Source organism: Elephantulus edwardii, unplaced genomic scaffold (genome assembly GCF_000299155.1).
Source record: "Elephantulus edwardii isolate Elephantulus edwardi_28Jun2011 unplaced genomic scaffold, EleEdw1.0 scaffold00026, whole genome shotgun sequence".
Classification (NCBI taxonomy): domain Eukaryota; kingdom Metazoa; phylum Chordata; class Mammalia; order Macroscelidea; family Macroscelididae; genus Elephantulus; species Elephantulus edwardii.
In genome coordinates, this window is record NW_006399776.1 from 4,353,442 (window position 1) to 4,367,338 (window position 13,897).

Consider the following 13,897-nt stretch of genomic DNA (forward strand, 5'->3'; position numbering starts at 1 on the left):
CCTTTGGGTTGGCAGTGCAGCTCCATACCACCAGGCCACCAGAGCTCCCTATAATGAATGGGGTTGTTGTTGTGTACCATTGGGTCAAAACCTACTCATAGCTTTCCCCTATGGAGCAAGTGGCAGATTTGAACCATGTGCCTTTCTTTGAGTTGACAGCTTCTTACCAATAAGCCACCCTCACTCCCTAATGAATGGAGCTGTAGTTAGGAGCCGTCAAGTCCATAGCGACCCGAGGAACAACAGATCTGACCCTGTTCTATCCTGTGCCATCCTCACAGTCTCTGACACACTCAAGCTCATTGCTGCAGTCCCTCTGTCAATCCATTGGGAGGATCCAAAGGATCCTCTCCTTTTCTGTCTCTCCAACTTTCCAAGCATGTTCCTCCCCAAGGACTAGCCTCTCCTGTGGGGTGGTAGCCCTAATAGATCCAATAAACAGGCTGAGATAACTGTGCCATCAAGTCAATTCTGACTCAGAGGGGGAAATTCTTAGGCTGTAATTTTTATGGAGATGGAACACTAAGCTTTCCCCCCCCCCTTAATGGAGCTATTGGGTGGATTTGAACTGCCTATTGGCAGCATCAGGATGGATGGTGAAGAGATTGAGATTGTCCACAGCTTTAGTTTGCTTGGCTCCACAGTCAACACTCTTGGCACCAGCAGCCAGGAAATTAGAAGACATCTTGTCATGGGAAAGTCTGCTGTTAGGGACGTCTCCAAAGTACTGAAGAGCAATGGTGTCTCTTTGGAGACTAAAGTGCATCTGATACAGGCTATGGTCTTTGCAATTACTTGTTATGCATTAGAGAGTTGGACAATGACTAAGGAGGATAGAAGGAGAATTGATGCCTTTGAGCTGTGGTGCTGGAGAAGAGTATTGAGGGTACCATGGACTACTAGGAAAACAAACAAGTTCATCCTAGAGAGGGTCAAACTGGGCTGCTCCTTGAAGGCAAGGATTCTGAAGTTTCATCTGACATACTTTGGACATGTTGCAAGGAGGGGCAGGTCCTTGGAGAGGGACATCATGCTTGGAAGGGTGGAGGGACAGCACAGAAGGGAAAGGCCCTCTATAAGGTGGATTGATTCAGTGACTGGGGTAATTGGGATGGGTGTATTGGAGATGGTGCGATTGGCACAGGACAGAGCAGAGTTAAGGGATGTTGAACATAGGGTCGCTATGAGTCTCAAGCCACTCAACGGCACATAACAACAACAACAACAACAACAACAACAACAAAATCTTTCAGTTAGCACTTAACCATTGTGCCATTGGGCCTGTTCTACCAGTTTGGCTGGGTCCTTCCAATCCCAGGTGCTCTGCTTGACTTTTAAGTGAAACCCCTAATGAGAGGCAGGCTCTTGCAGATGGTGAAGCAGCACAGGAAGCAACTGGGGCAAGACGGAGTCCCAGATAGCTCCCCATACCCCACACGCCCAGCCAGGCTCACCTCCTCCAGCCCTGTGACTGAATAGGCGTGGCCTTTGACCAGCCCGCTGGCCATTCTTGTTTCATACTGGACCGGAACAATAGTCTGTGGAGCAAAAACCATACAGCTTGTCAGGGGCAGAAGTTTTGCTGTCTGGAGACAAAGTGTATTATTATGTTGGGGACACGGTGAAGAAAAAGTCTAATCTACACCTTGAAAAGATGCTTCACAACAATGAGAATTGGGTTGATTATGGTTTTGGTTGTTTCAGGGGTTGGCCTAGATGCAGGAAGCTGCGCTGCAACCCCAAAGGCAGGCAGTTTGATTCCACCAGCTGCTCCTCGAAAGAAGGATGGGCATTCTCCTCCTGTGCGATTCACTGCCTCTGAAACCCGCCTACAGGGTCAGCTGTGGGTCGGTTCCAGCTGGATGGTACATAACAACAATAACAACAGGCTAAAGATTCAGTCAAGGGTCAAAAAACCAACCCAATGATGACTACAGATGGAGCTGTGTTCCACTTCTTTCTTTTGTGTATACTTTGGTTTTACATGTTGAAGAAGACACTTTAAGTAATACTTAATTGCTTTAAACATCCCTTGGAAGTCTAAGAGAACAAAAGAGGAACTAGGATGGGGGAAGATTCTAATTATCCTAAGAAGTGTTGGTCCCTCCCTAGACTTTGGAGAAGGCAGAAATACACAGCCACAGAGGAATTCTTTCCCTGAGCTGGTCAGGGGAGAAGGCTGTGTTCTGAACATCAGAGAGGATTGTGGGTACCAAGAGGTGAGGTGAAGGAGAGGGGCCCTGAGGACCCTTGAAGGGTGGAAAGCAGATAGATAGATGTCCTAGATTTTGGGTTCTCCTTTCCTCAAGCCCATTTAGGGTTTACTATTCCTGGAATAGTAAATAAACCTTTTCTTCATGTCCTGGTGTCTCCTCCACACCCATCTGGTACTGTTGTTAGTTGTAATTGAGTTGATTTCTAACTCTAGTGACTTCATTTGCTACTGAGTAAGTCATAGCATTTTCTTGATTGTAGTCTTAACAAAACTGTCTTCCATACTACTGAAAAGTGGATGCAAACCTCAAACACTTCAAACTAAAAATCATTGTCATTGAATCGGGACCAACTCATAGCTCGCTGATCCTTCAGTGAGTTTTGGGAGGCTGTAAATCTCACAGAGGAGACTGCCCATTTCTTCCCCCATACAGCTGCTGGTAGATTTGAATCTCCAGGCAGACAAGGTGCTATCTTTTGGGTTAGCAGCACAACTCCCTACAGAATACACACCAGAACTCCCTTTAGATTAGAAGTCAAAACATCAAGAGTCCCAAGTGTCCAGGCAAAGTCCAAGGAGGGCAGAGGAGGGATCTCTTCAGATGTGACTGTGTCAGAGGTTGCAAAGGGAGCACTGGTGAAGCAGTGGTTAAATACTTGGCTTCTAACTGAAAGGTTGGAGGTTTGAATCAACACAAAAGCTCTATGGGAGAAAGATGTGGCAATCTGTATTTCTAGAGATCATCATCTAGGGGACCCTACAGGGCACCCTACTCTGTCACATGGGGCTGTTATGAGTTAGAATTGACTGAATGGCACCTGACAACAACAAGGTTGTGAGGAAACGCCTCTATTTTCAGAAATCCCCAAGCCACAGAGGATTCTTGGCAGAGCAGCGGGATCATCAAAGCCCAGTGAGACAAGACAGGACCTTAGCGGCTTCACTTTGTAACAGATCCAAGAGGAACTTCCCAGAGCTGTGCCTGGCTGTGAAATCCCTGGAACTGTTCTTGGGGCAAAGGATGTAGGTGGGGCCAGTTTCCCCAGATCTCAGTCCTCAGATGACCTAGACCTTGCTGAATGCATGGAGAAATGGGGAGACAGGAGACTTGTTCAGCCTCAGGTCGAGATCTGAGCAGCCCCTTGGAGTGACATTATCTAAGCTTATCATTTGCCTGAGCAATTCCACTGTTTGTATTCTGTCCTATAAAAATGATCACAGATTGGTCCCTCTTTGTACTGGAAATGCCTGAGAGGAAGTTTGAGCTGAGATCTGCTAGTCCATGCATGGGTCACCACCTCTTCTCGGGCCTGAGGAAACTTGTCCCCCAGACTTTGGTTGAAGAGACGATACAACTACTTAGTGTGCTCTTTCCCAGAACTTGGTTTTCAAATATACATATTTTTAAAAAATGATCATAGAGGATATCCATAAGGATATCCATTATAGCACTTGAAAATAATAGTCACCTTTTTTTAAAAAAAGGAAACTTAACTTCCCAATCAATGATGACAGGTTGGAGTATTGTTCAGCCAATGAAAAATCATTATAGGGTAATGTTGACTGGCTCACTAAGATTGAAAAACTAACTGAAAAAAAAAATTAGGCTGTAAGGAAGCACAGTATGACAGCGTTTTAAAAGTAAAAATACAAATTAAGTGTATGTCTTTAAAAAATTCTGGAAAGACATATGCCAAAAGTGAAGAGAGGTTGTATTTAAACGGGGAAAATATAAGTGAATTTTCCCCTCTGCATTTCTGCTTTGCTTGGTATTCTGAAAATACTAGAATATAATTGCTTTGAGATGAGAGACTGTTTTGTTCAGTGATAGAATTAGCAGAAGCTTGATAACCTGCTGAATAAATGAACCAATGAATTAAAATAAATCAAGATATTTTTCCCCTTTTGTGTGTCTGCCTGTTAATTTGGTTTTTATCCCCCAGATCTGTCATTTATTCATAGGGTTGCTATGAGTCACAGTTGACTTGATAACACTTAACAATTGCCTATTAATTTGTTGACATATTGCCTGGACCATGCATAGAAGGCACTCCTACAGAGATTCCCTCCAAGAACTGGCTCTCCAGCCTTTTTCAGAGGCCTTAGACCCTTATTTTAACCCAGACCCTTAGAAAGCCCCACAGGAGCATCTCTAGATAAGGAACTGGCTGTGGAGTCATGCAGGTTGGAAGGATGGTCAATCCAGACCTCTGGAGGCATACACACCCGGGTCGGTTTGTCATCTGAGCCTCTGGGGTCAAGATCTGAATCTCTGAGCCGTGAGTTATCCATATTCCTCACCATCCGATTAATCAACTCCCCCATGTTCAGACCAGAAGGAGACGTCCCATACGTCATGTTCGTCCCATCCTGAGGCCCAATGGGTCGGGCAGGGGACAGTCCAGGAGTGAGAAAGTGTGAAAACAAAAGGAAGTGGGAAGACAGAGAGGGAGGGGATAGACAAAGGAGAAGAAAAAAAGAAAAGAGGTAAATAGAGCATGAATGGAGAAAAGATAAAGGACAGTAATACAGAATGGAAATGTTTGTCCATGATGTTTTAATGTTAATTGATCTTCCCAAGCTTTCCTGTTTGGGAGTGTGGGGAGAGGAGGAAGTAAGAATTTAGACAGATCTGTTTCTTGGCAATGGGAATTCCCAAGGCTGTTTCCCATTGAGCTGGCTCTAGGAAGGTATGTCCCTTGACACATAGGCAGTCCTGCTACGCATAGCCAGCTCTCTCCTGATCTCTCCTCTTGCTTCCTCTTTCAATTCATACCACTTTATGCTGAGAGAAGGACTACAGACAAAATTTCTCCCAGGATAACAACACAAAGTCCTTGTTCCAAGTAAGAGGTATGGTCAATGTTCAATCACTGGGAGGCTTTCTTGGGGAAATAGTGGACTAGAATCCATAGCCAAGTACATGGCCAGTTTAACCAGGACATTCTAGGACTGACTAATGCTAGCAAGAGTAGCTAGCACGAACATAGGGTTCTGAGTCTACATCCATAAGAATCCCAGGACTTGGAGTATATTTTCCCACTCCCTTTCTTGAAACTCTCTTGTGAAATTCCCACCTTCCAAGGTTGAGAGTCAGTTCCTGTTCCTAAAACAAACTACTTGTCCTGCCTCAGAAGAAAGATCCATGCAATTGTTCAGTTGGTTATCGGCCTCCCAACACTTGCCTGCTCTTCTCTGCACCCACCTCAACCCCAGACTTACATCAATGGAGCAGCCCATGAGTGAACCTCTTTCGATGGCTTTCTTCATGATCTTGTACATGTCTTTGGGAGCTTCCTTTATTTCAAAAAATTCAGTCACTCCTCCTGTGAAGTCTTCCATGGCCTCTGTGGTGTTCCCACCTTTCAGAGCTTCATAGGAACCATGGAGCCTTGGAGAGAAGGTGACAACCAATCTGGGATCACAGTGTTCCAGGAACCATGATCCATGGCCACCAGTAAGTACCTTTATCTTCTTTCTGAAATCAGTCCCTCAACAACCCTACCAGCTAATAGGATGAGGATGGATATACTATAATTCATTTTCTTTCTAGTGAAGAAAGGGCTAAGTGCCTCATGCAAAGGCACAGAGTCAGAACTCTGGTTGGAAACCTCATCTTTCCACCTCGTTTCCACTACATTTTGAACCCTAAGGCAGAGCTGCACTTCACACATTAGCAGCTGGAGTGTGCATCCTACGATGAGAGACAACATAACTCTATTTATATCCCACAGATTCATGAGGTTGAACCAACCAAAAGGTCTTAGGTCTAAAGGTACAGCCCAAGACTTTCAACACTGTTATGAAAGTATAGATTTTTTAAAAGGATATTGATTAGTGTACATTTGGAGAGAGCTCACTAAGGAAAACTAAAGATAAAGATATTCCATGCAAATATTCCTTTTCTTTTCCTCTCTTAAATAAGTGTTTTCAATTAAGAGTTGGTGCTGCTTGGACGTGTCCTTTTCTGACTTTGTGTCATCATTGAACACACATGTATAGATAGGCATATAAGTGGACATATACACTCTTCTGTAAGAAGACCCTGGCTGACCTCTGCAGCCCACTTCCTCACCTCAGCTATGCCTCATGTTCTAAAGTTTGCCTTACTTAGCATAGGCCTTCTCCAGAAGAGCACTCCAGAACTCATTCCGGTGGTTGGATTTGGTGAAAACCAGTTGATTGTTGTAAGTTGGCAGACAGTCATCAATAACCACATCCACCCAGTCGCCATAGCGCCAGAACTGCACAGAAGCATCAAGCAGAGAGTCACATTCACATACTCCAATTGCGAAGTGCAAACAAATAAACTCATATTTCTTAGAGGTCTCTTGGATCCCAAAGTCCCACTTCCTAGGTTCTGTGTCTATGGCTTGTTCTATTCTTTGAGTCATAGGGTATATAAATCTATTTTTGATTGGACTGTGAGCTCCTTGAGGGTAGGAAGATACCACATCCTCTCTTACACAGAGTCCAGACCAGCACCTCAGCTCAATAGGTCTGACTATCAGTACTTTTATTTGCCCAGATCACTCATTCTAATGTGCGGTCAAGGTTGAAAACTATTGGTTCAGATGAAGGTGAAGTATTGACATATGTATTTCTTAGTGAAATGTGGAAATTATTGCTAAAAAAGAATTTAAATAGAAAATTGACCCAGAGCACACATTGTTAATATAGGAGTCCTTGGATTATGAACAAGTTCTATTCCTCAATTTATCTTTGAGTCAAATTAGTATGCAACTTGGAATAGTTAAGTATGGTTTGTATCTAACATAGTTAAATATTAGTTTCAGTATACATAATAAAGACTTCTCTTTTGTGTATAAAGGAACACTTTCAGATATATGAAAACATCGCTAACATAATAATACAAAAACAATAATTTTGATGCCCATTGCAAAGTAGCACTCATTTGTTAATAACAACCACTTCACATTTTTAATCTAGTAGGCTTTCCAGGGACCGGTTGACTCTGAGTTGAAGTTGACTTGGTACTGAACAATTCCACCCTGGCATCCCCCCTTTAGATATCAGAGGGAAACTACAGTAATTTTACAGCTAATGCCAACTTAAATAATAATTACATGTATATAAAGTACATAGAAAACTAATCTTCAAAGAGGTTATGCAGTTTGTAAAAAATAAATGTATAATGGGGTGCTATTTGCAGAAATAGCTTGATGACACCGAGAAGAAAACATTCTGGCCTGGCTGCTGTGCTGGGCCTAGGAGACATTGGAAAAGAAAACCTCTACAAGTTCAGTAGGCACCTCAATTTATTATTTGAGTTGCCCAGAATATTAAAGAGCCTTCGGAACTGGAGATGGACCTTGCAGAACTTCAGTGTCTGTTACTGTTGTTAGGTGTCATCAAAGGACCTACAGGTCATAGCAACTCTACGACTCATGCAAATCTGTTGTAGACAACAGATCAGAACCTTGCCCTGTCCTGTGCCATCGTCATGACCATCTGCTCATGTCCATTACTACAGTCACTGTGTCAATCCACCCTGTGTATTGGGAATGGCAGAGTGTCAGCAAAAGAGAGGAAGCCCCTCAACTACTATCTAATAGATCCCCATATGTGGTATTCACTTCCATGCTGGTTCCATGCCAGGACAATGTGGACACAGAAAATTTCCAGTGACTGAATTGATTCTGAAACCAAAAGGCTCAATTTTTGGTCAATCTGAAAAGTCTGTTCTCCAGGTTGCTTAACTAGACTTTTATCCCAGGGCCTAGAAGAGGTAAATGATATAGACCTGCCTAAAAGAGAAACAAACAGGAACTGTCATCCTTCAGCTGAAGGCTCCTCCACAGTCCATGGGGCCCCACGGATTCATCCTGATATCTTGGGAACATACTTGGGAAAGATGAGAGCAGTAACACAGCAACCAGTCAACTGGAGATGCAAAAATAAATCTACAGGCCGGCAAACAGGATGTTTTCCAGCCTTTCTGGGTCAAAGCGGAAGGTGTGTGTGGTGGGACAGGATTAACAACTGCTTCCACACAGGCTTGCAGCCTTAAAGGGTTACTGCCTACTGTGAAGCATGGGAAGGTGGGTGAAGCCTTTCCTGGGAAGTCAGGGCCAAGAGACTGGAAGTGGGTGGGCTGCAGCTGGCCCTTTTAACTAAACTCCCGGTATCTCACCTGGAAATGGAAGATTCCTGCGTAGTTGTCTGTGAAACTCTGATCATGGGGTATGACTCGGAAAAGCAGCCGTTCATTCAGGGTCAGACAGGCGATGGCTGCGAGAAACCAGCAGTCCCCTGTGAACAAACACAGGCAGAGGTCATGGAGGGCTTGTTCCCTGGGGAGAGAAAGACCAGCTGCTTCACTTCTCAGGAACTCCTCTGAAGAACTGGGACTTGCTCAATGCTCATTTCCCTACTCTCAGATGTGATTTTATAAAGGGGTTACCCAAGGGAAGGAGATTTTCATCTGTGTCCTTTACCCATACAGTAAACAAGGTGACTATTCCCTTGTAAGGTATGTGGTTCAAATCCACCAGCTGCTCCACAAAAGAAGAAGCAATCTTCTCCCATGTAATTTACCACCTCTGAAAACCCTCTGGAAGGTCAGCTATGAGTTGATTCCAATTCAACAACAACCTTTCCTCATATGGGAATGTTTCCTTAGAGGCTGCAGGAAATACCTCCACGTATAGTATAAATTTGTTTTCTTTTCACTGAACAGCTGGTTATCATAATTAGGTAACTTCTCCTGACCCATCTTAGAATCCTCTCTGTTCTCAACCTATGTAGTGTGAAGTCACTGTCCATTTGGACTCAGTGGAGAAACGATCAGGGCACCACCAGCCAAGGAGATGTGTACTGTAGGAAAGACAAGTCAGGCAGCAGCCTGGAACCAGTCTACCCATAGAGACAGTGAGATACATGTATGGAGCATTGCTGGTACAAGGGTTAAACCAACAGAAAGGTTGGCAGTTTGAACCAACCCAGTGGCTCCATGGAGGAAAAGATCTGGCGGTCAGTTCTTGTAACGATCATAACCCAGACAACCCCTAGGAATAGTCACACTTTGTCATGTAAGTCTGAGCCATAATCCACTCAGAGGAGCAAAACAGCACAAAGACATACAAGGCTGACAATGGGATGAGATAGAGAAATTTTCCTATCTCCAAACCTCCTTTCTGGAAGGATGGTATGTAATGGAAGGTGACATTTTACAGTGTGTATACATGGCTGGGCATGTACACAGTCATGAGGGTATCTTCTAAGGGGGCTGGGTAAACTCAAGCGCTGGCTTTGTTTTCACTGTGTGGGATGTAGGAGAGTCCTCAAGACTATAGAGGGGAGATTGCTGTGAGCTGCTAGCAGCCACAGTCCCTCTGCCCCTTCACCATGAAGCAGATTCTTCTATGAAATCATAGATTGCTCTGGGTTCTAGTAGTCACTTCAAGTGTCAGAGTAGAACCAAGTCAAGCTTCTAGGTGTACAATTAAGTAGTGATGGTTGCATTATTCAACTTGGGTAACCACTCTTACCTACATTTTCTAATCTGCTCCTCCCTCTACCGTAAATTTATTGCTCCCTCAAGTTTCCCTCAAGTTTAAAATTCTGTCTATTGACGTTCTCTCTCCTCCATTTTACTTTATGAAACTTTCCAACAGTCCACACCCAAAGGCAACACTTCCTGAACAAGAGGCTGATAGAAAGGAAGCCAAGAGAACTAATCAAACAGAAAATTGGAAAAAAAAATCAACAGTAAAAAAAAAGAAAAGAAAAAAGAAAATTGGATGCCCACCCACATGGCAAAGATCATGACTTATTTGGGACTTTTCTGAGGCAATTTAAACAAGAGTCAGAAGTGCTGTTGTCAGTAATGCATATGATCTCTGTGTGTGTGTAGAATCCACACACCCAAGGGACATACTTCATGCACAGACAGGCAGAGAGCTGTCTTCTAAGGAAGATGGACACAGGAAAATGCAGGGCTCTTGTTTTGTCAAGAGGTATGTGTAAGTGTTTTTAACAGGGAGGGCTGTAGAATGAGACTTACCTGTTGTGACATAAGGTGAATTTCTAGAAATGTGGAAGGACTAGAAATGAAATTAAACAATCTTTAACACATGGATAAATGAACATATAGTAAGTTGGTATGAAGATCTCTTTATTTATTTATTTTTTAAAAATTTTATTATTTTTGTGTGAGTGTACCATCAAATCAGATCTGACTGGTACAGGAGGAGACTGTCCCTCCCTCCCTGGCAGAGCATCTGGTGGACTCGAACCGTGCGCCTCTGGGACTGCAGTTGCAGTTCCCTGCCACCAGGCCACCAGAGCTCCGAAGATCTCTTTCTTAAAACTAATTAAAAGCAAAAAAAAAAAAAATTTCCCTTTACTTTCTGTAAGGAATTTTAATTACTATTTGATCATTTGGTGGGTAAGGACTTTCCTACCTAGATCTCCTTGGCAGATGTCAGTTCTATTGGCTCCACCAATGATAAATCGAGGATTCTCACAAATTTCCTGTGAAGCAAAAAGGAAAATGATCAGGTAATAGCAACAGTGACTGGCGTTTATTGAGTTTCATTATACAGTACCAGTGCAGGTTACCACACAGTGTTCAAATGAGCCTGCAAAGAGTTCTGGGTATTGAACATATCATTCACATTTTTTAGATAAAGAAACTCACCCTCAGAGAGGCTAAGTAATTTTCCCAACAACACACAGCAAAAGAGTAGAGACATTTGGGAGCATGCTTCCTTACAGTTCCACACTGTCCCCAGCTGTCACTCTATGAGAGTAAGGGTTCAACTTGAGGGTCAGGGTGATACCATTCCTTAAGCAGTTTTGACAAAGTGTTAGCAGAAAGCATGGCTTTTGTTTTTCTATGTCAGGAGCAGAGATATGAGAAAGGAAAATTAGAATTTTTCTCCTTCAAAATGTGGCAACATAGGTATTTAGAGTCAACATATGTATGTGTGTTAACTCTAAATACATATGTCCAGGGATCCACTGCATTTGAGAACATAGAAAAACTCTGGTGTGAACCTGGCAAGCAACCTTGTCTCTTTGAGTGCCTGTTATTAACCAAGCCTACCAAATAGGGCACCAGCAAAGTTCCAGGCACCAGAGACGGCAGTCAACAGCACTCACAGAACAGCCTTGGTTTTACCAACAGAGGGCGCTCTTGTGTCTGTTTGGATGTGTCTTCTGGTTTGTTTTTAAAACTTAAAAATAATTACGACCTAAGCCACAGTCCTTCCAGTCACCTCATATGTGTGCATAAGCTGGAAAAGGAAGACCTCTGATGCTTCTGAATTGTGTTTAGCAAAAAAATATTGAATCTACCAGAACAAACAAATCTGTCTTAGAAGTACAGCCAGAATTCTCATTAGGAGCAAAGATGATGAGACTTCATTTCTTATTTAGGCATATTATCAGGAGAGGTGAGTCCCTTGGAGAAAGACATCAGGGTTAGGAAAGTGGAAGATCTGTGAAATAGAGGAAGATCCTCAACAAGATGGGCTAACAGGGTGGCTACAACAAGGGACCCAAACATAGATAATGGTTGTGAAGGTGGCACAAAGCCAGGCAGCACTTCATTCTGTTACCCATGGGGCTGGGGCTGTGATAGGTCAGAACGGAATCAATAGCATCTTAAGAATATGAGTAACAAATTAAAGATTCAGTGGTCTGATTTTAACATCACTCTTCACAGCTTCAAGACACCTTTCTAGGGGGAACTCTGGTGGCCTAGTGGCAAGGAGCTGCAACTACAATCCCAGAGGTACACGGTTCGAATCCACCAGATGCTCTGCCGGGGAAGGAGGGACAATCTCCTCCTGTACCAGTTAGATCTGATTTGACGGTACACGCACACACACAAGTAAAAAAAAAAAAATAAAAGACACCTTTCTAGTTCTGTGCCATGGCTTATTCACCCTTTCTTCCCTCCACAATGATCCACACATACTGATGCCCCCAGCACTTGGTCACCTCTCTTTCCAAACACTCACTGGGAGGAGGGAGCATGTCTGTTTTTCTCTCTGATCACACAGTATTAGAATGAATTATTTTAAAAAAATCTTTGCGAATTTAATAAGAAGAAAATGATACTCCATTGTTTAAGTTTAGCCATTTGTGAATTGTCTGTTTAGGTCTCAGCCTGCTTTACAATTTGGGTCTTGGAATTTCTCTATACATTTATAACAATTTTTTAAAATAATTGCTTCTAGTGTTTTTAAGAACAATCTCTCAGTTTTTGTCTTTTTGTACTTGGTTATTTCACTCAGCATAATGTTTCTGACATTCACCCATGTTGTAATATGATCAGGACTTCATTTCTCTTTATGACAGCAGTATTCACTTGTATGTGTGTACCACCTTTTTATTTCCTCTTCATCTATTGATGGGCATTTCTATTGTTTTTGTTTGTCTCTTGTAAATACTACTGCAATGTACAATGGAGTACACATATCTGTTTTTGTTTTTCTTTCTGTTCTTTAAGGGCATATAACTAACCACTCAGAAGTGGAATTGTTAGATTATCCATAATGATATTTTAACTAACTGATTTGCCACCTTCAAAGGATGACAATAAATCAATTTATCATCTTAGAAATTGATGAGTAAGGGAAAGAGTAAAGTATTTAGCTTGCTTTCTCTTTCTCAATATCAGCTAATTCAGTAAAGACCATCAACTCATAATATGTAAGAAAATGGATGGTTAAAAGTGTCCTTTTACTCAGGGGACATGAAGGACAGGTGGCATAATGAAGTCCACAAAGACAGTGTTCTACATCCTGCTTTGGTAAGTCTCAGCTAGGGTTGTAAAAGCTTGTGAGCAGACTTCTAAGGGGTGACTATTGGTCTCTCCTAGTCTGGAGCAAAGAGGGAAGAAAAGACATGTGGAAATAATTAGCCCAAAGAACGAATGGACATGAACCTCAGCCTCCATGACCTTGAGGACCAGAAGAACCAGGTTGTGCTCAGCTGCCACTGCTGACAGCTTTAAAAGGGATCCCATTAGAGATCCTGCATAGATTGGGGGGAGGGTGAAGAGGGGGAATGTAAAGCAAAAAAAACCACAAAAAAACCCATGAAAAACAAACCAATAATAATGGTGAGATTAGCTATCTGTTGGAAGCTGGCAGAACCCCTGAGCCTATGACCCTAAATTAGCCTTTGAACCTGGAACAAAGTTCCCCCCACGGCTTACCTTGCAGTCCAACAGTACATAAGCTTATAAGGCGACCAGTAACAGCAGGGAAGCACTCACTCTGCAGAATAATCAGCCACATAAGATCAAAAGAGTAATATTTGCCCCAGGACAACTCAGTGCAGAAAAGGATAGGATAGAAGGAGTAGCAGTACTGAAAATCACAGTGAGGAAGTGGGAAGAATATGACTGCATTGTGAGTACAGAAATTAATTTCATAAAGCATAAGGTATGTGACTAGCTCAATGGAAAACAAATTTGTTTTGTAAATTTTCACTCAAATCACAATAAAAAGATAATAGCATGAAAAGGAAAAAACCCTATTGTTTAACCAGTGTAATTGCTAATGAGATCTAATGTGAGTAAACGGCTTCTAACATAAGTGTTTCAGCATGGAACATTTTACTAAGGAAAGAGCTGGTAAGTCATAACATCAGTTAGCAATGTTTTTATGGACGAAAATAGAGGACAAAGGATATTATAATTTAAAT

General features: G+C 42.5%; 1 protein-coding gene across 1 annotated transcript in view; it reads right to left on the minus strand.

Annotated features, from left to right (window-relative positions):
- CAPN3 (calpain 3, (p94)) overlaps positions 1–13,897 on the minus strand; it is a 57,001-nt gene that overhangs the window by 18,805 nt on the left and 24,299 nt on the right. The window contains 6 exon segments of the mRNA XM_006882978.1: positions 1,455–1,538; positions 4,442–4,585; positions 5,438–5,606; positions 6,326–6,459; positions 8,370–8,488; positions 10,642–10,711. Coding sequence (XP_006883040.1) covers positions 1,455–1,538; positions 4,442–4,585; positions 5,438–5,606; positions 6,326–6,459; positions 8,370–8,488; positions 10,642–10,711 — 720 coding nt within the window.